Source organism: Dendrobates tinctorius, unplaced genomic scaffold, assembly GCF_039654945.1.
Source record: "Dendrobates tinctorius isolate UK_male_01 unplaced genomic scaffold, ASM3965494v1 ptg000087l, whole genome shotgun sequence".
Classification (NCBI taxonomy): Eukaryota; Metazoa; Chordata; class Amphibia; order Anura; family Dendrobatidae; genus Dendrobates; species Dendrobates tinctorius.
The window spans coordinates 7311156-7338755 of NW_027361755.1; the positions used below are offsets into that span (position 1 = coordinate 7311156).

At 43.5% G+C, this 27600-nt stretch overlaps 2 protein-coding genes across 6 annotated transcripts in view; one reads left to right on the forward strand and one right to left on the reverse strand.

Annotated features, from left to right (window-relative positions):
- TFB1M (transcription factor B1, mitochondrial) overlaps window positions 1-27600 on the forward strand; it is a 329682-nt gene that overhangs the window by 111151 nt on the left and 190931 nt on the right. The gene's annotated exons all lie outside the window — the stretch shown is intronic.
- Window positions 12508-18244, reverse strand: CLDN20 (claudin 20). Its single transcript, XM_073585708.1, has 2 exons — window positions 18076-18244; window positions 12508-13280 (listed from the first exon to the last, which is right to left on the reverse strand). Exon 2 carries the CDS (start codon window positions 13201-13203, stop codon window positions 12547-12549), a length of 657 nt encoding a protein of 218 aa, XP_073441809.1. The 5' UTR covers window positions 13204-13280; window positions 18076-18244; the 3' UTR covers window positions 12508-12546.

A 27600-nucleotide genomic window follows, 5' to 3' on the forward strand; every position in this document is an offset into this window, starting at 1 on the left:
TCTGTCTGTGTGGGCCTCTCGGGGGTCTTTGTGGGCCTCTCGGGGGTCTTTGTGGGCCTGCCGGGGGTCTGTGTGGGCCTGCCGGGGGTCTGTGTGAGCCTGCCGGGGATCTCTGCGGGCCTGCCGGGGGTTGTGTGTGTGTGCAGGCATCGTCCGATGGGACTACAAGTCCCATCGGGCTGTGCCTGCTACAATGACAGTGACTGACACATTAGCCAATGATGGGACAGTAGTAGTCCCATCATCCGGCTAATGTGTTGAATTTAAATAAAAAACAAACATGCATACATACTACATACATACTACATATATACAACATACATACAGTACATACTGCATGCTACATACATACTTCATATATACAACGCTCATACAACAGACATACATACTACATACATACTTCATATATACTACATTCATACTACATACATACATACTACATATATACTACATTCATACAACATACAGTGTTGGCCATAAGTATTGACACCCCTGCAATTCTGTCAGATAATACTCAGTTTCTTCTTGAAAATGATTGCAAACACAAATTCTTTGGTATTATCTTCATTTAATTTGTCTTAAATGAAAAAACACAAAAAGAATTGTCCTAAAGCCAAATTGGATATAATTCCACACCAAACATAAAAAAGAGGGTGGACAAAAGTATTGGCACTGTTCGAAAAATCATGTGATGCTTCTCTAATTTGTGTAATTAACAGCACCTGTTACTTACCTGTGGCACCTAACAGGTGTTGGCAATAACTAAATCACACTTGCAGCCAGTTGACATGGATTAAAGTTGACTCAACCTCTGTCCTGTGTCCTTGTGTGTACTACATTGAGCATGGAGAAAAGAAAGAAGACCAAAGAACTGAAGAGGGAGAGAGAGAGATTGAGATTTTTTTTTTTTTGTCCGGCACCCAGAAAGAATTTCGGGTTAAATCAATGTCTGGAGGATCCGCCACAGAAAAAACCTTACAAGCTCCGTTTTGAAATCTTTGAGGATGGTGACGGACAGCAACTTTTGGCGGATCCTCACAAAAAACGGATGCAACGGACAGCAATCCGTCACAATCCGCCATTAATGCAAGTCAATGGGGAAAAAAAACGGATCCTCAAAAAAAATTTGAGGATCCGTTTTTTTCAAAACCTGGCGGATTGTGACTGATTGTAAAAAACGGAAGTGTGAAAGAGGCCTAAGCCTCTCAAAGAAGTTATAGGTCAGTGAGAGACAGAAATCTTGCATGTTTTTAGATGACCAAAAACTTATTTTCCACCATAATTTGAAAAATAAATCTTGCCAAATCAGACAAGGTGATTTTCTGGATTTGTTTTCTCATTTTGACTCTGAGTTGTGGTCTACCTATGATGTCATCTCCCCTGTATATAGTATATATAGTATGTACCTGTACGTCTCGCAGGTTCCCTCCCATCTGTACACGGTGGATGCGCAGTCTCTTCTGAGACGTTTCAGGGGCCCTTGAGGAAGCACCTCTTGCCTCCTTTTCTTCCATTTCTGTACTCCTTTCTGTAAGTCTTGGCTCCCTTTCTTTCTATGAGTCTTGCTCATTGAGGCATAATACAGCTTTTCTGAGAGAAAGCAGATTTAAACTTTGTGGGAGTGTAATACCATTTAGTTAGAATTGGTAAAGGACTTATTTAGAGTGGCATTAGTTGTAGCTGTATAAATAAGTTTAACGCAAACCAGGCATTGTCAGGTAGGAGCTGTTACACCAATTAAAATAATACCTGTGTTGGAGAAATCCGTGTTTTTTAATCCGTGTTTGAATTTTTAAGTTAATGAGATGCTTCATGCCAGACTAAGAGAAGTTTCTGATTCTGGGCTCCCCCTGCAGTCTGTGTCAGAGGGTGGTCTGTGTCGGCACGGTAATAAATTGTGTTATTTTCAGCTTTACAGAAGGACGATAACACCATAGAAATGATGAGAATAATAGGCCTCACTTACCACAACTGTCTACAAGGAAAACTGTTGCTCATAGCAACCAACCACAGCTCAGCTTTCATTTTTTTAAACAGCTCTGGTGCAATGAAAGATACTTATTGATTGGTTGCTATGGGCAACACAGGCAGTGTAACCTGTTGTGGCCAAGAAGATGTATGCCTATGACATAGATATATTAGATATTTATTAATATATATATATATATATATACAGTGTGTGTATATATATATATATATATATACAGTGGGGCAAAAAAGTATTTAGTCAGTCAGCAATAGTGCAAGTTCCACCACTTAAAAAGATGAGAGGCGTCTGTAATTTACATCATAGGTAGACCTCAACTATGGGAGACAAACTGAGAAAAAAAAATCCAGAAAATCACATTGTCTGTTTTTTTTTCATTTTATTTGCATATTATGGTGGAAAATAAGTATTTGGTCAGAAACAAGCAAACAAGATTTCTGGCTCTCACAGACCTGTAACTTCTTATTTAAGAGTCTCCTCTTTCCTCCACTCATTACCTGTAGTAATGGCACCTGTTTAAACTTGTTATCAGTATAAAAAGACACCTGTGCACACCCTCAAACAGTCTGACTCCAAACTCCACTATGGTGAAGACCAAAGAGCTGTCAAAGGACACCAGAAACAAAATTGTAGCCCTGCACCAGGCCGGGAAGACTGAATCTGCAATAGCCAACCAGCTTGGAGTGAAGAAATCAACTGTGGGAGCAATAATTAGAAAATGGAAGACATACAAGACCACTGATAATCTCCCTCGATCTGGTGCTCCACGCAAAATCCCACCCCGTGGGGTCAGAATGATCACAAGAACGGTGAGCAAAAATCCCAGAACCACGCGGGGGAACCTAGTGAATGAACTGCAGAGAGCTGGGACCAATGTAACAAGGCCTACCATAAGTAACACACTACGCCACCATGGACTCAGATCCTGCAGTGCCAGACGTGTCCCACTGCTTAAGCCTGTACATGTCCGGGCCCGTCTGAAGTTTGCTAGAGAGCATTTGGATGATCCAGAGGAGTTTTGGGAGAATGTCCTATGGTCTGATGAAACCAAACTGGAACTGTTTGGTAGAAACACAACTTGTCGTGTTTGGAGGAAAAAGAATACTGAGTTGCATCCATCAAACACCATACCTACTGTAAAGCATGGTGGTGGAAACATCATGCTTTGGGGCTGTTTCTCTGCAAAGGGGCCAGGACGACTGATCCGGGTACATGAAAGAATGAATGGGGCCATGTATCGTGAGATTTTGAGTGCAAACCTCCTTCCATCAGCAAGGGCATTGCAGATGAAACGTGGCTGGGTCTTTCAACATGACAATGATCCAAAGCACACCGCCAGGGCAACGAAGGAGTGGCTTCGTAAGAAGCATTTCAAGGTCCTGGAGTGGCCTAGCCAGTCTCCAGATCTCAACCCTATAGAAAACCTTTGGAGGGAGTTGAAAGTCCGTGTTGCCAAGCGAAAAGCCAAAAACATCACTGCTCTAGAGGAGATCTGCATGGAGGAATGGGCCAACACACCAACAACAGTGTGTGGCAACCTTGTGAAGACTTACAGAAAACGTTTGACCTCTGTCATTGCCAACAAAGGATATATCACAAAGTATTGAGATGAAATTTTGTTTCTGACCAAATACTTATTTTCCACCATAATATGCAAATAAAATGAAAAAAAAACAGACAATGTGATTTTCTGGATTTTTTTTTCTCAGTTTGTCTCCCATAGTTGAGGTCTACCTATGATGTAAATTACAGACGCCTCTCATCTTTTTAAGTGGTGGAACTTGCACTATTGCTGACTGACTAAATACTTTTTTGCCCCACTGTATATATATACCGTTTCCCCGTAAATAGGGTGCCCCCCGAAAGTAAGGCATGCTAGGGGGAGCACTGTGCCTGCTAATATAAGACACACCCCCCCCTGAAAATAAGGCATACCTTGTTCTGTGCATGGGGCATGCAGTTGTCTCACTCCCGCTGTCCGGTGTCCTCCGGTGCCCGCCACTGCAGCCGCGCTGTTCGCAGGAGTTAATCACAGCCTTGGAGCTGTGTGCCGATCTCCGCCCATGAGCCCTGCACCAATCACAGCGCAGGAACCATGGGCCAGCTGACGTCATCCATAGCTTCTGATTGTTCCTGGGCTGTGATTGGCCCAGGGCTCCTGCGCTCTGATTGGCCCGGGGCTCCTGCACCACCAAAGCACTGAAAGCAGCACCGCGGAGGAAACCAGTAAGAAAGTGAAAGTGTGTGTGTCTGTATGGGTGTGTGTGTGTGTCTGTGTAAGGGTGTGGGTGTGTGTGTGTGTGTGTGTGTGTCTGTGTGTGTACGGTACACACATGGGAGGCTGCAGTGTGATACTGTGATAATGGGAGGCTGCAGTGGGATACGGGATGATGGGAGGCTACAGTGAGATGATGTCGGATGATGGGAGGCTGCAATACTGTACTGTAGAATGATGGGGGCTGTAATGGAATGATGGGGTGCTGTATTGGGTACTGTAAAGGTATGATGACGGCTGCAATGGGATGATGAGAATATTTGGGGCTGCAAAATGATGATGGGGCTGCTACGGTAAAGGAACTGCTGTGGGTGATTGTTACAGTAGCGGTACAGTGTCCAGAAAGAGTGTGGGAGCCATTTCTTACTGCCCTTCACCTCTCCAAACAAACCTATTTCAACACCCTCACCACCTCATTGTCCAATAACCCAAAACGTCTCTTTGACACTTTTCATTCTCTACTCAACCCAAGACTACAGGCCCCAACCACGGAGCTCCAAGCTGACGATCTGGCCAATTACTTCAAAGAAAAAATTGACCAGATTCGACAGGAAATTATCTCCCAATCACCTCATACCATGCAATGTCCTCCCTCCCCCACTGCATCTAGCTCGCTCTCTGATTTTGAACCAGTCACAGAAGTAGTAAGCAGGCTCCTTGCATCTTCTCGCCCAACCACTTGCATCAGTGACCCATTTCCGTCACATCTCCTCCAGTCAATTTCCCCTGCTGTCACCCCTCACCTAACTAAAATATTTAACCTGTCTCTCTCTTCTGGTATCTTTCCCTCCTCATTTAAGCATGCCATCATACATCCACTACTTAAAAATCATCCCTCGACCAAAACTTTACCGCTAACTATAGACCTGTCTCTAATCTTCCCTTCATCTCTAAACTCCTGGAACGCCTGGTCCACGCCCGTGTTATCCGCTATCTCTGAAAACTCTCTTCTCGACCCTCTCCAATCCGGTTTCCGCTCTTTACACTCTACTGAAGCTGCCCTCACTAAAGTCTCTAATGATCTACTAACAGCTAAATCAAATGGTCATTACGCCATGCTAATTCTCTTGGATCTCTCTGCAGCATTCGACACTGTGGATCATCAGCTCCTCCTCACTATGCTCCGTTCCATTGGCCTCAAGGACACCGTTCTCTCCTGGTTCTCCTCCTATCTCTCTGACCGCTCCTTTACTGTATCTTTTGCCGGTTCCTCCTCCTCTCTCCTTCCCCTTACTGTTGGGGTTCCTCAAGGATTGGTTCTAGGCCCCCTCCTCTTCTCCTTGTACACTGCCCCTATTGGTCAAACAATCAGTAGATTTGGTTTCCAGTGCCATCTCTATGCTGATGACACCCAATTATACGCTTCTTCTCCTGACATCACGCCAGCCTTTCTAGAAAACACCGGCAATTGTCTAAACGCTGTGTCTAACATCATGTCCTCACTATATCTGAAACTGAACCTGTCAAAGACTGAACTCCTTGTGTTTCCTCCCTCTACTAATGTACCTATACCCGACATTGCCATTTCTGTGTGTGGTTCCACTATTACTCCCCAGCAACATGCCCGCTGTCTTGGGGTCATACTTGACTTCGAGCTTTCCTTTGCCCCCCACTTTCGATCACTGGCTTGCTCTTGTCATCTGCACCTCAAAAACATTTCTAGAATTCGAACTTTTCTTACTTTTGACTCTGCAAAAACTCTTACTGTTTCTCTTATTCATTCTCGTCTCGACTATTGTAACTTTCTTCTAATCGGTCTCCCTCTTACCAAACTCTCCCCTCTCCAAACTGTCTTGAATGCTGCAGCCAGGATCATATTCCTCATCAATCGTTACACCGATGCCTCTACCTTGTGCCAGTCATTACACTGGCTACCCATCCACTCCAGAATTCAGTATAAACTTATTACCCTCACCCACAAAGCCCTCCATGGCTCAGCACCACCCTACATCTCCTCCCTTGTTTCAGTATACCACCCTACCCGCGCCCTCCGTTCTACTGATGACCTGAGGTTAGCATCCTCAATAATCAGAACCTCCCACTCCCGTCCCCAAGACTTTACACGTGCTGCGCCAATTCTTTGGAATGCACTTCCCAGGTCAATAAGATTAGTCCCCAATCCCCGCAATTTTAAGCGTGCCCTGAAAACGCATTTATTCAGACTTGCTTATCGCCTCAACACATTAACCTAATTTATCCCTGTGTGGCACAGCCAAAAGTTTTACCATAACCAGGTTCCCCGCATCATGTTCCCACATGCTTTATGCATCAATTAGGCCTCTGTGTCTGTACTGTTACACACTTAACATTATGGCTGGTCCATACAATCAGGGCAACTGTTACCACCCACCTTTCGTGTCTACCTCTTTCCTCATAGACTGTAAGCTTGTGAGCAGGGCCCTCATTCCTCTTCCACGGAAGCGCTAGAGCAGCGCGAAACGGCTGTTGTCAGCTTGTGAACACTCTTGCCACTCTACTCTGACCTGACATGTAACGACGTGTCAATAAAGGAGCTATATTTCATCCTGTCGAGTGCGACCTTTATATATATATATATATATATATATATATATATATATATATATAGTATATATACACACATTAGATTAGATATTTATTATATTTATATGTATACATTAGATATTTATTATACGGGGCTTTGTATGCGGAGTGTGGCTATGTGGAGTGGGCGTGGCTATGTAGAGTGGGCGTGGCTTGATACACATACATACATACATACATACATACATACACACTTTTATATATATATATATATATATATATATATATATATAGATGATCCACTGTTTTCGCTGGGAAAACAGAAAGATCTGATGTGGATTTCCATAGTGATTGCTGAGGATTTGGTACAAAACTTTCCAGAGCAAATCTACTATGTGTATATATACCCTTACACTCATCCGTCTGCCATCCCTTTCATTTTCTAATGCAGAGTAATTAAAGGAACAATAGTGAGTTATACATCTGCACAAAGGGTTTGTTTATACTCTGTAACCATGGTTCCATATAGGTTTGCATAGAAGCTGTACATACACAAGATTAAGGTTTTAACCAAGACATTTTTTTTCTTTAGCAATATTTTTTATTGATTGTAAACATAGAAAAGCCATATAATTGCAATGAATGTTGAATAGCAACAATGAAGTACATGGTTTTGCATCAACTACGTACTATGAGAATAACCACATCTCATCATGTGCTGCTTTAACAATATAGAGTAAGATAGCCTATAATGATTGGTGAGTAAGAATATACTATAGGAAGATAGAAAAGAAAGGGGAGGAGGGAAATTTGGAAGAGGAAAGGGCACTGATGTAGCTTTATAAGACTCATACTTCAGTAATGAGTTGTGGATGGGCATAGCTGATCCATGATGACCAGATTTTGGTGAATTTGTCATGGGTATCTGTAAGAATACTGCTTAGTTTTTCATTAATTAAAAATCCATCCAATCTAGATTTCACTTCCATTGAGGTACTGCCATACTTTAGCAATCATTTGTTTAGCAGCTAAAAATGCAAAGGAAAGGATTTTGCATTAGGAGAGTGTACTTTTTTTTATATTAAAATGTATGGGGGCTTCCCATAGGTTTTATGGATATCAGAATAGAAGAGTAAAAAATATTAGACTAGACCAGAACTGGATCAGGCTAGGACATGAACACCAGGTGTATAACATGACCTCTTGTAGGCCCATCCTTGAAAACAGAGGGGGAGAAGCCTGGTGAGTCAGATTGGCACAATGCACCATATCATTTACAATGACATTGTGATCATGGTATTATTTGACAAGAACTGATATAGGATCTGGCCCAGTGCCATTCTGCATCTTCCTTATTCGCTCCCATTTAACAAAATAGTTATGCAAAATAGCAGAGGTATTATTTATAAGAGACAAATTATTAACCAAAACTTTTTTATAGCTAAACACAGAAATAGATGCAAAAAAATTGAGATGTGTAGTTTTCTCCTTTATACTTTTGCTTCCTTTTGGATCCACTGATGACGTAAGCTGTGGCATTATCAGCCCATTCCTGATAACCTTATTTCCACACTCTGAGCCATCTGAATTGCAGAGGTGTGACTGGACTGTAAGGGCATGTGCACATATTGCGGTTTTTGATGTAGATCCGCAGCGGTTTTTGCCATGCAGATTTGCATCAAATCCGCATTGTAGTGCACAGGCAATGTTAGTCTATGGTAAATGATGGTAAATGAAGAACTGCTGTGCACATGCTGTGGAAAAATCTGTGCAGATTTGCAGTGTTTTTTTTTCCGCAGCATGTCAATTCTTTTTGCGGTTCCACAGCAGTGTTTTCCAGTCTCTCTCTCTCTCTCTCGAAAATGTACAGATCCAAAATCCGCACAACAAAAACGCATTTCAATCCCCATGAAATCAGCAAGCATTATCCCCTGCGGTTTCTGCCAAGAGATGCCGATTTTGTGCAGAAAATTCCTCAGACTAATCTCCAACGTGTGCACATACCCTACAAGACCCCTCAATACACAGCAGCTTCATTGAGGATTGTGTCCAGTAAGTAGAGAAGGCAAACAGCAATAGAAAGAAGGAACTAGTTGAAGGGAATAGTACATTCACTGCTCTTTTTAATATGCTAAGATTATTTAATGTCCCTTTCAATAGGAAAACAGGTGGGATCTAGTGCAGTTTTCTTTCAGACCATTTTCAGAATCCCTTTTTAATATTTAATAATAAAAGCAGGAGCTTCTTTCTTATCCCAACAAAACATAAATTGAAAAACACAATAAAGTAAAAATCCTTAAAATGGTCTGTTTACCCTAGGTTATCAGTCTTGCTGTAATAACAGGTTGAGAATTAGCCGAAAGAGAAACCATTATTTTTATATAATAAAGCAATAGTACACATGAAAATAAGAAACTTTGTATCAGACCGCCCCCCCATTTAAAACAGTATCCTCAAAAAATAAAATAAATACATCACTGCAGTAATAATATCCCTTAATTATCTCCTATGGTAATAATATCCCCCATCCTGGCCCCCGTGTGTCTCATTCCTGGCTCCAGCCATATGTTCTCCCATCCTGGCCCCCTTGTGTCTCATTCCTGACTCCAGCTATATATTCTCTCATCCTGCCCTCATGAGTATCCATTCTGCCCCCATGTGATATTTCATCCTGCCCTATAAGATCTTCCCATCCTGCCCCATCTGTCTCCATCCTGCCCTATATGATCGCCTCATCCTGCCCTATATGATCTCCCCATATTGCCCCATCTGTCTCATGATCCTGCCCCATCTGACCCATGATCCTGCCCCAACTGTCTCCATCGTATCCATCCTGCCCCATGATCCTGCACCATGTGTCTCCAACCTGCCTCATGTCTCCATCCTTCCATCCTGCCTCATGATCATACACCTTGTGTCTTCATCCTTCCCCATGATTTTGCCCATCTGTCTCTATTGTGCCCTATCTGTCTCCATCCTGCCCTATATGATCTCCCCATCTTGTCCCATCTGTCCCATGATCCTGCCCCATGATCCTACCCCAGCTGTCTCCATCATATCCATCCTGCCCCATGATCCTGCACCATGTGTCTCCATCCTGCCTCATGTTTCCATCCTTCCATCCTGCCTCATGATCCTACACCTTGTACCTCCATCCTGCCCCATGATCCCACCTATCTGTCTCCTTTCTTCCCTATCTGTTTCCATCCTGCCTCATGATCCCATCCCCTCTGTCTCCATCCTGCCCCATCTGTCTCCATCCTGTCCCATGGTGCTGCACCATGATCCTGCACCATATGTCTCCATCCTGCCCCATGTTCCTGCCTCGGCTGTCTTCATCCTGCCCCATCTGTCTCCATCTTGGCCCATGTCTCTACCCTGCCCCATGTCTCCATACCTTCCATACTGCCCCATGTCTCTATCCTGCCCCATGTCACATGTTGCAGGATGGAGACAGATGGGGCAGGATGGAGACACTATATATAATATATATATATATATATATACGCACAGTGTATGTATACATAGACTATACACAGCACTATCACCTTTATAACGTATATACAGTGGTCTATACATTATACAGGTGACACTGCAAATGCTGTGTACACGTTATACACCATGTTCCAAATTATTATGCAAATTGGTTTTAAGTGTCATAGCATTTTTTTTTTTTTTCTTCTTCAATGAAACCCATTGATGGTATTGTGTCTCGGGGTTCTTTAGATCACTGAAATCAATCTCAGATACCTGTGATAATTAGTTTGCCATGTGAGCCCAATAAAAGGAAAACTGGATGTTCCACAGTATAAAGCAGGCCAGAGTTTTCAAGTAACATGGGAAAGAAAAAGGATCTCTCTGCTGCTGAAAAGCATCAAATAGTGCAATGCCTTGGTCGAGAGTTGAAACATTAGATATTTCCCGAAAACGTAAGCGTGATCATCGCACTGCGCATGCGCCTGACATTTTCTTCCCGGACCAAGATGGCGGCTCCCACCGGAGGAGGCAGGAGGGCCCGAGGACTACCGGGGATGTACCGGGGGGATCGGGGACCCTATTTCTCTCTCCTCTGATGTGCAGTCACATCAGAGGAGAGAGAAAGTGAAAGTAAAATCGCGGCTTTGCTTTTTTTTTTTTTGCAGTCACCGTTATACGGTTAATAACGGCTATCACAAAAGCGAGGTCGGTAAAAACCGACCCGAATCATGTTCTCTGGGGTCTCAGCTACCCCCAGCAGTACCCTCCTTGTGGAGTGTGTCAATGACTGCCTTCTGGACATCTGTCAAGTCAGCAGTCTTCCCTATGTTTGTGAAGACTTTTGAAACAGGCTAAGGGATAATTTTAAATGCTTAGGAAATATTTGCAGGTGTTTTTTGTTGATTATTCTAATTTACTGAGATGACTCTGTGCACCACAGTGGCCTCTTCAAATTTTTAACGTGGCCCTGTGGCATGCAAGGTCTCATGCATGCCCGCGCTAACAAGAGCAGCAACTGCGCGCATGTACTAACTAGACAGTGCGTGCACACAGGACCGTCACTCAGAAGATTTAAAGTGCCGGTGGCCCACTTTGTGGTAGAGGCCTGCCGGCCCGCCATGGCAGATGCCCACTCCAGGCCTGCAGTTTTAACTTTTGGTGTGCGGGTCTGCACCAGCAGAATCCTGCCACTGGGGCCCGGTGAGTAGAAGAGACAGGGCCCGATGCGGGCCCCCTCTGTTCATCGGACCCCTTACGCCAGTCAGGGCAGTAATACCCTGATGGCAGTCCTGAGCACATGCATCTGACATCCAATTTCATCACATTAAAGACAGGGGAATAAGTGTTCACTTGATAGCTAGCTAAAGCGTGTGGCCACCTTTTGGTTAAACCTTTGAATATTTTAGTGTGGATTGATGACACAGCTTCAAAGCTACCACCTCGTCCCTTCATTTATTTTGTCTTTAATGACATGTGAATTCCAGGAAACATCCGTGACTCACACTCATATCACCCTAGTTAGTATCCACAGGGAAACATTCATGTGTGTCATCACATCACATCACATCGCCAAACATTCATCCAGGCCCACAATTCATTCAGTGCATCTACCTGTGACTCATGGCTATCTAGCAAACATTCAACATTGTCATCCCCAATTATGCCCTTAACACGTACAAATAGCACAACACATAGGTAAAAAGATCTAGAAAAAATGGGTTACCGAGGCCAGTAGTTGCCTACCTGAATAAAGACCAACAAATAGCACAGAAGTGGCATTGGTTTTACCAGGTAAGTGTAGTTTTTTATTACTGACCTCGCCCCTCCACATTAGCGATTGCCTTAGGGCTTATATGTAGCCACACACTCCAGTGCCAGGTTTTCATGCGAGAGACTCACACAAGAATCGTGCGAGTCTCTCGCAAGTGAGTATGAGCCCTTAGGATGGCAGATATAAATGGTAGCAGTTAGAGAAAATGACCTATGCGATTTATCCACATTGGATACACAAGAGGTGTTTTAGGAGTTCTAGTTTAACCCTTTGTTGGTTCAGTACGACCCAAAGCTACACGGCCAATTACAGACATAGATGTAGAAAATACAAAGTAGCTTTTTGTGTAAGAGGCATACTGTAGTTTCTATAGAAACCATAAGTACGAATATAAAAAAGAATGTCTACAACGCTTTACAGATGTCAATAAAATATTAGTGCATTTCTACTTATTGCAATATAATTGTCTCTATTGTGTAATAGTAATTGGATTAAATAAAAAATAAGACGCATAACATGTTGGTATGTTTCCATTTACACGTAGTCTTGGAGGTTATAACCTGCATTGCTGTTTTCAGCTTCTGAATCTGCTGGTTTTGTCGGAGGAGAGTTGTGTCGTTGCTGCTGATTTTTAGTACAGGTTGCACAGAAAATGATACCTGATAAAACGTGCATCCCAGCAGACAGAAAGCCTACATACACTGCTCCTCCTGGCTCATGTTTGATACTCTCTGGGATAGAGGGATCCAAAAAATTTGAAATGATCTCTTTCAAGTACCAGCTCACTGAAATCATGCCAAAAATACCAGCTAGCAAAAAACATGTTCCTCCTGCAAAAGCTACATTGCTTTTTGTCTGACCATCGCCACCTAGCCTTGTACATTTCATTCCTGCAATGGAGACAAATATCCCTAAACATGAGAATATACAGGACAGTACCATTGTGGTCCGTGCTGTCTGAATATACAGAGGGAGTGATAGAATGGAATACTTCACAGTGCAACTAACCATACCAGTGCTGTACCATGTGCAGTCCATCCACAGACCTTGCATTTGTATGACAGCAGTAACAATGTTTGCCCCCGTGTCGGCATTTATCTTCCAGTTTGGTAGCAGGGTTGCTGCAATGACCCCACACATTGCGATCAGTGCAATAATGAATGCAGTCATTTGTAGGCCCATTGATGCCATGGTCTGTTATCCAGATCTCGTTTCCTTTCTGTGTGCCTGGCCTCTTCCGTCCACAGTGTACAGCACTGGCGACAGATCTGGAGAGAAACAGAAAGGACAGAGTTTTGTGTGGAATGAGGGACACAGGCGAGCAGGCCAGCAGCAAACAAGTATTACCTTAGTGCTTCATCGCCGAGCTCTTTCAATGTGCAGAGGGGTCCCTTCAGCAGAGTAAAAGCCTGCGCTCACAAAGGCTCATGGCTTGCAATCATTTCTTAGGCTAGTTTCACACTAGCGTTTCGCTGACCTGCGTCGGTCTGCACACGGCCGCCGGTAAGCTCCGCCCCCGGCCGCGCCTCCTCCCAGCCGCTCAGCCTATCTGTAGCATTGGGTACGCAGGCCGTGTGCAGGTATGCGTTTTACGGCGCATGCATCCTTTTGACGGTGCGCTGAGCGCACCAAAATGCAACACGGTGCGTTTGGCGCTGGTCGGCGCAGCGTCAAAAGGACGCATGCGCCGGCAAAAGCATACCTGTGCACGGCCTGTGTACCCAATGGTAAACATAGGGTACACAGGTCGCATGCAGCATCATGCGCCCATAGGCGGAGCTGACCGAAGGAGGTGTGGCAGGAGGCGGAGCATCACGCCGAGCGTGCGCTGCGCCTCCAAATGCTAGTGTGAAACTAGCCTTACATGGTGGAATATAGATTTTTTTTTTTTTTAAAAGGCAGCTGGACCCTAGATTACTTTTGGTCATTGAAATTCATGTACGAGTGACACCAGTGTATCCCCACATCTCTGACAATAATAAATTAGATGTTGAGGACCTGATTAACAATGATCCTTGTTATAAGAGAAAAATGCCCTGTATTCAGAAATGTGCAGAGCAGACGTGCAACACGTTTCATTCATAGCCTTTTCATTTATACTGCTTGTGGTGCTTTTTCTTCATTTACAAATAGATGTTTTGTCCCATAAAATCATTACAAAAGAGACGTACAGCTGCAACATAAAACAGTGAAGAAGAAGACATTAAACATGAATAATATTTAGATTAAACCTCCCCAAAAAAACAAAATCAGTATATACCCTATAGTAAGTAAACAGTAATAGTACATGTAAATAACATAGGGGGCTTAGGTATCACTATTTTCATCCAAAATCATAAAAGCCATTCCACCGTGACAAGGTGTACCCAATCGGGATGCTCCTATCTTATCTCTGGAACTAAATCCTCACCTTATGTGAATAAAGGAAGAGCAGGACCCAGGCCCAACTGCTTGGACACCTGCCCATGGGAAGCTACTGTATGTAGATGAAGTGCCTAGCTCAGAAATGGGGGCTGCAAAGCCTATGTTACTTACATGTACTACTAATATTACTACAGTGTTTATGATCATTTAGTTTTTTTCTTGGATTTTGTCTGTGATGTAGCCACAATGTTTCCTGCAGTGGTGCTCCAGGTGCGCCGAATGTCTGTGGAGAAAATCCAATCTACACGGAGATTTCATCCATTATAAGTTTATGCTTGGAACATACAACACTGCCCTTCACCTCTCCAAACAAACCAATTTCAACACCCTCATCACCTCACTGTCCAATAACCCTAAACGTCTCTTTGACACTTTTATTCTCTACTCAACCCAAGAGTACAAGCCCCAACCACGGAGCTCCGAGCTGACGATCTGGCCAATTACTTCAAAGAAAAAATTGACCAGATTCGACAGAAAATTATCTCCCAATCACCTCATACCATGCACTGTCCTCCCTTCCCCACTGCATCTAGCTCACTCTCTGATTTTGAACCAGTCACAGAAGAAGTAGTAAGCAGGCTCCTTGCATCTTCTCGCCCAACCACTTGCATCAGTGACCCATTTCCGTCACATCTCCTCCAGTCTCTTTCCCCTGCTGTCACCCCTCACCTAACTAAAATATTTAACCTCTCTCTCTCTTCTGGTATCTTTCCCTCCTCATTTAAGCATGCCATCATACATCCACTACTTAAAAAACCATCCCTCGACCAAAACTGTGCCGCTAACTATAGACCTGTCTCTAGTCTTCCCTTCATCTCTAAACTCCTGGAACGCCTGGTCCACTCCCATCTTATCCGCTATCTCTTTGATAACTCTCTTCTTGACCCTCTCCAGTCTGGTTTCCGCTCTTTACACTCTACTGAAACTGCCCTCACTAAAGTCTCTAATGATCTACTAACAGCTAAATCAAATGGTCACTACTCCATGCTAATTCTCTTGGATCTCTCTGCAGCATTCGACACTGTGGATCATCAGCTCCTCCTCACTATGCTCTGTTCCATTGGCCTCAAGGACACCGTTCTCTCCTGGTTCTCCTATCTCTCTGACTGCTCCTTTACTGTATTTTTTGCTGGTTCCTCCTCCTCCTCCTCCTCACCTTCCCCTTACTGTTGGGGTTCCTCAGGGATCGGTTCTAGGCCCCCTCCTCTTCTCCTTGTACACTGCCCCTATTGGTCAAACAATCAGTAGATTTGGTTTCCAGTACCATCTCTATGCTGATGACACCCAATTATACGCTTCTTCTCCTGACATCACGCCAGCCTTTCTAGAAAACAAGGGCAATTGTCTGAACGCTGTGTCTAACATCATGTCCTCACTATATCTGAAACTGAACCTGTCAAAGACTGAACTCCTTGTGTTTCCTCCCTCTACTAATGTACCTATACCTGACATTGCCATTTCTGTGTATGGTTCCACTATTACTCCCCAGCAACATGCCCGCTGTCTTGGGGTCATACTTGACTCCAAGCTTTCCTTTGCCCCCCACATTTGATCACTGGCTCGCTCTTGTCATCTGCACCTCAAAAACATTTCTAGAATTCGACCTTTTCTTACTTTTGACTCTGCAAAAACTTACTGTTTCTCTTATTCATTCTCGTCTCGACTATTGTAACTCTCTTCTAATCGGTGTCCCTCTTACCAAACTCTCCCCTCTCCAATCTGTCTTGAATGCTGCAGCCAGGATCATATTCCTCACCAATTGTTACACCGATGCCTCTACCTTGTGCCAGTCATTACACTGGCTACCCATCCACTCCAGAATTCAGTATAAACTTATTACCCTCACCCACAAAGCCCTCCATGGCTCAGCACCACCCTACATCTCCTCCCTTGTTTCAGTATACCACCCTACCCGCGTTCTCCGTTCTGCTGATGACCTGAGGTTAGCATCCTCAATAATCAGAACCTCCCACTCCCGTCTCCAAGACTTTACACGTGCTGCGCCAATTCTTTGGAATGCACTTCCCAGGTCAATACGATTAGTCCCCAATCCCCACAATTTTAAGCGTGCCCTGAAAACGCATTTATTCAGACTTGCCTATTGCCTCAACACATTAACCTAATCTATCCCTGTGTGGCACAGGCAAAAGTTTTACCATAATCATGTTCCCACATGCTTTATGCATCCATTAGCCCTCTGTGTCTGTACTGTTACCCACTTAACATTATGGCTGGTCCATACAATCAGGGCAACTGTTACCACCCACCTTTCGTGTCTCCCCTTTTTTCCTCATAGACTGTAAGCTTGCGAGCAGGGCCCTCATTCCTCTTGGTATCTGTTATGATCTATGTGATTATTGTTATTCTGTAATGTCTATTGTCTGTACAAATCCCCTCTGAAATGTAAAGTGCTGCGGAATTTGTTGGCGCTATAGAAATAAAATTTATTATTATTTTTATATTATGCTTTAGACATTGCACACATACCAACTTGTGCACGTTATCATTTCTTTCGTTGTATCATTTTGTTAAGGATATAGAAATACCGTATATACTTGGGAGGTAATATATTGTTTATACACATATGTGGCTTCATTAGGATGCACCACGTAATATATTTCAGAAATCTAGAAATTAGAAATAAACTGCATGCTATTAACCCCCTTATGGGCCTTAGGCCTTTTGGGTGGGTGGAAACCTACTTTTTAGCATTCTATGACCCATTGATTCTCATTTCATTCCTTTGAATTCTGTCAAATTTAGTGACCTATTTATATTTTATTTTTTACTGGTATGTTTTAACTTCTTTAATGAAATGGACATAATGATTTATTAGATTTATTATGATTTTTGAATGCCTCCTGTGTTCCTTGTTATCTTATTATATATACTTCAGTGGCCTCTGTAATCACGACTTTTGATCAAATCAACTGGTTTATTACTATTTAATAACCTTGATCAAGCACTTTTGGATTTGTTTAATGAATTGGTTATAATTACCTATTATATTTATTATCATTTATGAATTCAGAACAACTCATCAATTACTGATCTAATTTTGTAGTACATTTTTTTCCTTGCTTTCACTTATTTTTTTTTTTACATAACCTCTATTGCAAACTCCACAATAATGTATCATCTTCATAAATCATGACTTTGTTGCCTCCTAGTGCAATTTTTTTTATTATGTTGAAACTTTGTTTAACTGATTACTAATAAAAATTGAGATATTTGTTATATTATTTGGCTATATACGTCTTTTATTTTTAGGACATATGATATTGTGCCTGCAGTATATGCTTAAACACTCCAAAACGTTATCAATTACCCAGTCCTTTTGTCAGACTTTAGATCTGTACCTAGAAAGACAGATAAAACACTGCCTAGCTTTTGTCTTTCTGTATTCTTGCCATTGTTATTGCGGGCTGCAGAAGAAGGCTTTGTCTTGGCTATAGCAGCATATTACTTTGAATCCTTAGTGTAAAAATAGTATGGTAATAATGCATTTTAGTAATAGGCAGGCATTCTGGAACAACTCATCATTAGCCTGTTAGCTGAGCAGCCAAGCATTGCGCCCTTCGCAGAAGAGCACTAGGTAAAGAATACCTCACTATTTACCTAGAATTCAAAAGCACTTACTGGTAAATAAGAAGCAATGTTCTACGTCTTCCTTTCTGCTAGACGTAAATCAATTCTGGAAGTGAAAATCATATTTCTTCTCTGTACCATGGATAGGAAATAAAGAAAAATGGAGATTTAATAGCTCGTAGCTTTAAAAAATAAAGAAATAAAAGCAAATCTCTGATGGTTTGTGCTCTCAACGTCCTTTATGAAGAAACAGTCTGGTCAACATGAGGTTTTACTGAAGGAACAGTGCATGAGCAGCAAAAAGTAGAAAAACATGACAAGAAATGGGAGTTGTGGCAGTGCGGATGCTGAGACAATACCAACCTTTAAGCGAGCGAACAAGTGACTTTTGTGTCTGTTCCCAAACTTGTCTAAGTGTTGCAGATCATAAACTTTAGCTGTATAAATTAAAAAGCTAGATAGATACATTTCTAAAATATGCTCCACAGGTCCAAGCAAGACATTGCTGCGGCATTTTGTGCCGGTAAATGAGCGCCGAACGGCTGCATGTAAGCTTCCCGCCTGTTTACATTGGATAATTATCAAGAAATGTTCCTAGGAATACTCATTCCTGATAACCAGCCTGTCAGAGTATGTCCGCACAGCACAGATTTTACCCTTCGCCACAACAGCACCCACTGGAGAGAGGGATCTGCCCCATAAGAACAGGAAACCTATAGAACATAAAAGGGGGCTGTCCGCCTCTCCTCAGTTGGTTTCCTGTTCCTATGGGAACCACAGGAAGAAACTCCTACAGAGAACATACCTGGGCCAGCGCATGCCGCCTGTGCAGTATCTGCGGGAACAGCAGGGGCTGCGGTCCAAAAGCAGCATCGGGGGAGTTTGTTAGATAGCTCCCTCCTCGTCTGGATGGATGGAGTGATGACCAGGTCCGGGGAGGGCCACCCGGTCTCACTCAGGAGCACACCGTGGGTCACATGGAGCTGCGGGACAGCTACTGCATAAATTCAACGGCGGCCCAGGGACAGAGCAGGCACGTGGAGGGGCCACCGCGGTGAGCACCCGGGCAGTTGTGAGCGACGATGGTGGACGGTCGCAGCGGAGGGGCAGCTTTCCAGAGGTCTGATGGACGCGGCCTGGTGCATGAAGCCAGGACCGTGCATGCGCTGCCCGACGCAGACACTCGTGCCCCGGAAGTGAAAGATGAGCTTCCGGGGCACAAAGGCAGGGGTACAGGCGGTGCAGCGAAGCGCTACTGCACAGGCGCGAAGCACCGCTGCTAATGACCTGGAACTAGAAGGGACTTCCGGGTCGGGGGGGCAGGAAAAAAAATTCCTCTATTTAAACGGAGCACCCCTGGCAGTCGGCGGTGAAATCATGTCATCCCCAGGACAGGACACGCATCCTCCAGCAGAGGACTCTGCGGGCAGCGGCACCTCCCGGGACTGCTCCAGCACCTCCCGGGACCGCTCCGGCAGAGGAACCACGGATACCACTCGGAAAGGTGACGCAGCAGACTCAAGGTCCAGGATTGTACCTCAGCCGTCTGATCCGGTACCGATAAGCTTCACTGAGTGAGTGTACAAAACTCTGCCTATTAAGCTGACACCCTTTTTTCTCACCATGTCTCCCCCTCTTTCAGGCCAAGAAAAAAATCGAAACATAAGGAATGTGCTTTATGTACTCAACCTCTCCCTGATTCCTACCCCAAAAAGCTTTGTAAGCAATGCATTAACGAGACCAGGCAGGGGGCCGCAGTGTCAACTAAGGACATATGGGCTATAATTAGAGAAGAGTTACACGCCATTGCCTATACTAATACACCCCCCAGAGGATAAAAGCAAAAAAACAGCAGCTTCCAGCTCGGAATCCGAGGAGGAACAGGAGATAGCCTCAGACGCCTCACTCACATCATCATCATCGTCATCAGAAATTGAGGGACGATCATGTTTCCCCTGGATAGAGTGGATAACTTAGTGAAATCTGTAAGAAACACTATGGGATGTGAGGAGACAAAGGGCGCTCAAACCACGCAAGATATGTTTGTGGATTTGGCAGAGAGAAAAAGGAGAGCTTTTCCAGTAAATCCGGTAATTAAGGCCCTGATTAAAAGGGAATGGGAGAAGCAAGACCAGATAAGTTTCCTCCCATTGGCCTCAAGAAGGAAATACCCCTTTATTGACAGAGAGCTGCTAAAATGGACTAAAATCCCTAAGGTGGACGCAGCTGTTGCCTCTACCTCTAAACAATCTTCTCTTCCAGTAGAAGATGCAAACAAACCCTCTGATCCACTAGACCGTAAAGCAGAATCATCATTAAAAAGGTCATGGGAGACAACTACGGGCATTTTCAAACCAGCAGTGGCCAGTACATGCACCACCAGATCAATGCTCGTTTGAATTGACCAGTTGGATCAACAGATTGAGCAGAAAGTTTGTAGGGAAAAGCTGTGGGCTTCTATTCCTTTAATTAGAGGGGCAGCAGCCTTCATGGCCAATGCATCAGTGGACTCACTACGCCTAGCAGCAAGGTCTGCAGGTCTTGTGAATAATGCCAGGCAGGCATTATGGATGAAAAGTTGGAAGGGGGACACGCAGTCGAAATCTAAAATCTGCGCTATCCCATGTGAGCGTGAGTTTCTCTTTGGGAAAACCCTAGACGACATACTCACCAAAGCAAAAGAAAGGAAAATGGCTTTCCCTGACTCTTCTATCCCTTTCTACAGGGGAGCTTTTAAAAGGCGGCCATTTGGTAAGAGGAAACAAATGGAAAGATCAACGAGATGGGTCACAAAGGAGCAAAACCAAAGGGGTACCATGTTTAGAGGTTCAGGATTCCGAAAAGAAAATAAATACTGAACAACCAGTGCCCGCAGTAGGTGGTAGACTGACATTTTTTTTTTCCGAAATGGGACAGAATAACATCTAGCTCGTGGATTTTAAATATAATCAAGGAAGGAATAAAATTAGAATTCCTTCGTATTCCCCGTGACTCATTTATTGTAACATCCCTCCACTCGCCAATACAACAAAAAGCCCTTGAAATGGAAATTCGGAGCCTATTGTCCAGGAGGGTCTTAGTAAAAGTCCCAGAGGGGCAAGAAGGTAGAGGATTCTACTCTCCTTTATTTCTAATTCCCAAGCCCGATGGTTTGTTTAGAACAATCATAAATCTGAAAAAGCTTAATACGTTTATTCAAAATTATAAATTTAAAATGGAATCAATCAGGTCCACCATTAGGCTCCTCTTCCCAATCTGCATGATGGTGGGCACTGCCCTAAAAGATGCATATTATCATCTTTCTAGCCATGACAGATACTAAAGATATCTCAGGGTCGCAGTGGCATTCGAAATCCATCACTTCCAGTATACGGCAATGCCTTTGGTCTCTCCACAGCACCGAGAATCTTCACCAAAGTGATGTTGGAGGTGATGGCTTATCTTCTTCAAAAAGACTGTATAATTGTGTCTTACCTTGGTGACTTCTTAGATGTTGGGAACTCGACTGCCCAGTGTGCTAGACGTTTGGCTGGCACAGTCTCATCTTGGCAGGATCTAGGCTGGATCATCAACTTCCAGAAGTCCAGACTTATCCCACTTTCCCTCCAGATGTTTTTAGGGTTCCAGTTAGACTCCACGACCCAAAGGTGTCTACTTCCTCAGGTAAAGATATTGCTCATTAAAAACAAGGTTAGAGCAGCAATGGACAGACCACGCATGTCTCTGAGAGAAGCAATGTCACTGTTGGGGTCCCTCACCTCTTTTACCCCGTCAATTCAGTGGGCCCAATATCACATCCGCACACTGCAACATCACATTCTCCAAGAGGAAAGATGGCTTTGCGGTCACCTCGAGAAGATAACCTTATCCAAGGAAGTCTTGACTTCTCCTAGTATGGTGGCTAGATAGTAACCATTTGCCCCGGGGAGTTCCATGGGTAATATCACCAATCCATACTTTAACTACCGACGCTAGCCCCCATGGTTGGTGAGCCCATATGGGGAATAGCGTCTGTTAGGGGAGGTGGAATAAAGAGGAAATCCAATATTCATCTAACTTAAAAGAGCTAAGTGCGGTAGATTATGCTTTACATCATTTTCTTCCACAGCTTCGTGGAAAACATGTCAGGATTTTATCAGAAAACACCACCTCAGTGGCATATTTAAACATACAAGGAGGTACCCGATTAGAGACTCTGATGTCTTCTGCAGCAAAAATCTTAATCCTGGCCAAAAAGCATTTCTTGTCCCTTTCTGCCCTCCACATCAAGGGAGAAAACAATCAAGAAGCGGACTTCTTAAGTCGAATTACACTACGGCAGGGGAAGTGTTGCCTAAATCATCGCATCTTCAAAGACATAGTATCTCTATGGGGGCAGCCTCAAATAGACCTCTTTGCCGCGAAGAAGAACAAACAAGTACAGAAATTTGCCTCTATCCTTGGCGGATCATCCAGACATACTGGACGCCCTTCAGGTTCCATGGCAATTCAACCTGGCATATGCCTTCCCTCCGATAATTCTACTACCACAAGTTATTCGGAAAATCAGAGAGGACAGGGCGAGGATAATATTAATAGCACCGTTATGGCCCAAGAGACCGTGGTTCTCATGGCTACAAACCATGTAGATATCAGACCCCTGGGTCCTCCCTTCGATCCCCAACCTACTCTTCCAAGGCCCTTTTTTCCACTCTCAAGTGGACAGCCTACACTTGACGGCTTGGAATTTTAGAGGCAGCTACTAATATTAAGGGGATTCTCGTAAAGTCTAATAGGTACGCTCCTGCAGAGCAGGAAGCAGTCTACCACCAAAATTTACACTAAAATATGGAAAAAATTCCTGCAGTTCTATTCAACCTCTAATCCTACCGAAGTTCCGATAGTGCCTATCTTGGAATTTCTACAAAGAGGGAAACAACTGGGTCTATCAGTGAATACGTTAAAGGTCCACGTATCAGCACTAGAGGCCCTCTATGGCCATAATATAGCAGGAAATAAATGGGTGTCCCAATTTATCAGGGCTTGTGAACGGATTACTCCTTTTCACATATCCAGGGTCCCTCCTTGGGACTTAAACCTGGTCCTAGATGCCGTAACAGGACCCCCCTTTCAGCCAATATATACAGTATCTCCTAAATACTTGTCACTCAAAACAGCTCTTTTAGTAGCACTAACATCTGCTAGGAGAGTTAGTGACATTCAAGCCCTTTCCCTAGATCCAACTTTCCTACTAATATTTCAGGATAGGTTGGTTTTAAGACTAGGCCCCTCGTACCTTCCTAAGGTATCAGGAAAATTCCAAAGATCACAAGAGATACTTCTCCCCACTTTCTTTAGCGATCCCTCCACTCCTGAGGAACAGAAATTTCACACCCTGGATGTTAGGAGAATAGTAATAAAATACATCGAAAGGTCTAGGAGTTGGAGGCAGTGTAGGGCTCTGTTCATATCCTTTCAGGGCTGCAAGAAGGGGTATGGAATCATGAAGAGCACCTTATCCCAATGGATCAGGGACGCCATCCAATTGGCTTACTCCGCGAGAAATGAAAATCCTCCAGAGAGCATCAAAGCATATTCTAGTAGAGCAATGGCATCCTCCTGGGCTGAGAGGAGAGATGTTCCAATTGAAGCCATATATGTAAGGCGGCAACGTGGTCAGCTCCTTCTACCTTCTATCATCACTATAGGCTTGACCTCTCGTCAACTTCTGACCTAGACTTTGGCAGGACTGTCCTTGGCATTGTAGTCCTTCCCAGGTGATGGTCTCTGGAAATCTCTCCAGTGTGTGCTGTCATGGCGAAGGGTACAAAGCCGGTTTACTTACCGGTAACGCCCCTTTAGTGAGTCCACGACAGCACCCGCTCACTTCCCTCCCTAAAATTAAATATTGCACGTACTATTAGAATGCGTTCCTTAAATATAGAGTAAATAAGTTTAAACATGAAATGGTAGTATTTTGCCTAATACCTGGCGGTCCTCCTGGTACTCTGAAATTCAACTGAGGAGGAGAGGCGGACCTCCCCCTTTTATTTTCTGTAGGTTTCCTGTTCCTATGGGGCGGATCCCTCTCTCCAGAGGATGCTGTTGTGGACTCACTAAAAGGGCATTACCGGTAAGTAATCCGGCTTTTCATGAAGAAATGTTTGCCATTGCCATTCATCTCCATGGACCTTGCAGAAATCCTTGCAATTGCTATAAAAACAATCCTAAGATGCACAAAATGGATTATTTTTTAAAATTAACCACTTAGGGTGAGGTGTGGCTGTGCCTCAATCGAAAACGTGGATATCTTGCAGTTAATAACAAACACAAGCCATTTTCCAATGTGTTTGCTGTGTAATGTTTGCAGGATTTGTAACATGTTACACAGGTGTGACAAAAGGCAGCCATAATTTTGCTTGCACAGTCATCCAGAACTTCGCCCACTGCAATGTCCAATGACCACACAATTTTCACTTCCAGGCAATTTTCTGGGTTTTTTTCTCCTTCTTCTTCCAAGATCCATAACTTTTATTTATTTACTTATTTATTTTTTTGTCCCCATAACCATATGAGGGCTTGTTTATTGTGAGGCGAGATATACTTTTGAATGACATCGTTCATTTTATCATGTGATGTACCGGAAAGCAGGAAAACAATTCCAAGTGCGTTGAAAGTGCAAAAGAAAAGTGTAATTTTTTTTTTATTTACCATGTTCACTATATGATAAAACTGACGAGGCAATATGATTCTCCACGTCAGCGTGATTACATGGATACCAAACATGTAGTGTTTGAAATTTTTTAATGGTGAAAAAATTCAGAAATAAAAAACTAAAATACAAAAACTTTGTTTCACCATTTTACCAGACTCGTAACACTTTAAATTTTCAGGATATGAGGCCGAGAGAGGGCTTATTTTCTGCGCCCTGAGCAGATGTTCTGACTGATACCATTTTGGGTAAATGTGATGTTTTGATTGCCTCTTGTTGCATTTTATTGCAATGTTGCGGCCGCCAAATAAGTTAATTTTAGATTTTTTTTTTATTCTCATTACGTTGTTTACTGATCAAATTATTTTAGTTTATATATTCATACAGATTGCTTATGGCAAGTCACTGATCCATCACATTCAGCAGGCAGGCTGCGGCGCCTGCGCTGTAGCATGACTGCATTTAAAATATCAATTTAATTATTTTATTTGATGATATAAATGTATTCAGAAAAAAAATTACCTCTCAAAATAGCGCCGGCCATGCCGGCGCAGTAGTATCTATCGGCGATCCGATATATGCTATTGCACAGGCGCTGCCATTACTATTTTGCTAGAGGTAAAAAACTTGTCTCCACCAAAATGGCGCTGGCAGCGCCTGCACAGTAGCTTCTATCGGATTGCTGGCAGCTTTTTGAGAAATATTTTTTTTTTTTATTTTCTGAATGAATTTCTCTCACAAATCTAATATATAAAGCTCAATGTGGGTGTGTGTGTGTGTGTGTGTATGTATGTATGTATGTGTATGTATGTATGTATGTCATGTCCGGGATTGGCATCCGCACCGTCGCAGCTACAACCACAAAATTTGGCACAGTCACACGTCTGGACCCCGAGAGCGTCATAGGCTATGTTGTGAGGCAAGATTTTAACCCCGCGTGTTCCAATTCACCAAACAATTTTGCCCCTATCTACATAATGGGGAAAAAGTGAAAGGAAAAGTGTTGGAAGCAAATTGACAGCTGCCAGATGTGAACAAGGGGGACTTAAAGAATGAGAGCGATGGCGTCAAACAGTATATTCCGTACAGTTGCTAAGGGGGGGCCCTGACATGGGATACTCACCACACACGGGGATATGAACACACAAAATGCGCCACACACTACCACGTACTTCAACACATATACCACCCTCTGCACACATCTCGCCACATAAAAGTCGAAGCACAAAAGTCGCCACTCAAAACTCGCCACGCTGTCCCAGAGCTGTTTAAAAGATGAAAAATGAGCTGTGATTGGTTGCTATCAGCAACAGTTTTCTTTGTAGACAGTTGTGGAAACTGAGGCCTATTATTCTTATCATTTCTATGGTGTTATCGTCCTTCTGTAAAGCTGGAAATAACAGAATTTATTACCGTGCCAACACAGACCACCCTCTGACACAGACTGCAGGGGGAGCCCAGTATCACACAGGATAGGATTAGATACACGGCTCAGCAGGCAGTATCACACAGGATAGGATTAGATACACAGCTCAGCAGTCAGTATCACACAGGAGAGGATTAGATACGCAGCTCAGCACACAGTATCACACACAATAGTATTAGATACACGGCTCAGCAGACAGTATCAAACAGAATAGGATTAGATACACAGCTCAGCAGTCAGTATCACACAGGATAGGATTAGATGCACGGTTTTCATGTGCAATATAATCATTATAATTTGTTGTAACTAACCACATTTGGTTACTATGCCCAGGTAACGCCGGGCTCTTCAGCTAGTAAAATAATAAAATAGACATTATAGATGTGATCATGGTACAGCGCAGGCCCCTGCCTGCTGAATGAGTTTTTTTTTTTTTTTAAAACATACTATATTCAGCTTGTAAAATAGGAGGCAGGTCACTGAGGGATCAGTGACCTGTCTGAAACATTTAAGTGTGACAAACGTGCAAAAGAAAAGGAAATCTGTAATGCATCTGTAATGCTGTAGATAAGCCCCCGATGTATCCTGAAAGAGAAGAAAAACACGTTATATTATACTCACCGAGGTGGGCGGTCCGGTCCGATGGGTGTTGTGGTCCGGGCCGACACCTCCCTTCTTCATGCGATGACGTCCTCTTCTCCCGTCCTGTAGTGGCTCCAGTGGCTGTAGGGCAGAGCAGAATTCTGCAGTGCGCAGGTGCCAGACCTCTCTCGACGCCTGCGCACTGCAGGACTCTGCTCTGCCCTCAACAGGGCAGTGCAATGCACCTGGCTGGAGCCATTTCAGGACGGGAGAAGAGGACATCATCGCATGAAGAAGGGAGGCGTCGGACCGGACGCAACACCCATCGGACCGGACCGCCCACCTTGATGAGTATAATATAACGTGTTTTTCTTCGCTTTCAGGTTACATCGGGGGCTTATCTACTGCATTACAGAATGCTGTAGATAAGCCCCTGATGTCTGTGCCGGCAGCTGAAAGGCCAAAAAAAGGTGACAGATTCCCTTTAACTCCTTGCATTGCAGTCAATTTTTGTTTTTACATTTTTATTTTTTTCTCTCCTTCCAAGAGCCATAACTTTTTTTTTTTGTAGTTACGAGTAATACCATCATTTTACAATCCAATGTACTGAAAAACACGAAAAAAAATCCAACTGGACTGAAATGGTTAAAAATGCAATTTCACCATAGGTTTTTGGGCTTTGTTTTTACAGCATTAATGGTATGATGTTAAAAGAAAAAATATATACAGTTGTGGCTTTTTGTGTTTTTTCATTTAAGACAAATTAAATGAAGATAATACCAAAGAATTTGTGTTTGCAATCATTTTCAGGAAGAAACTGAGTATTATCTGACAGAATACCCCTGACAGAATTGCAGGGGTGTCAATACTTTTGGCC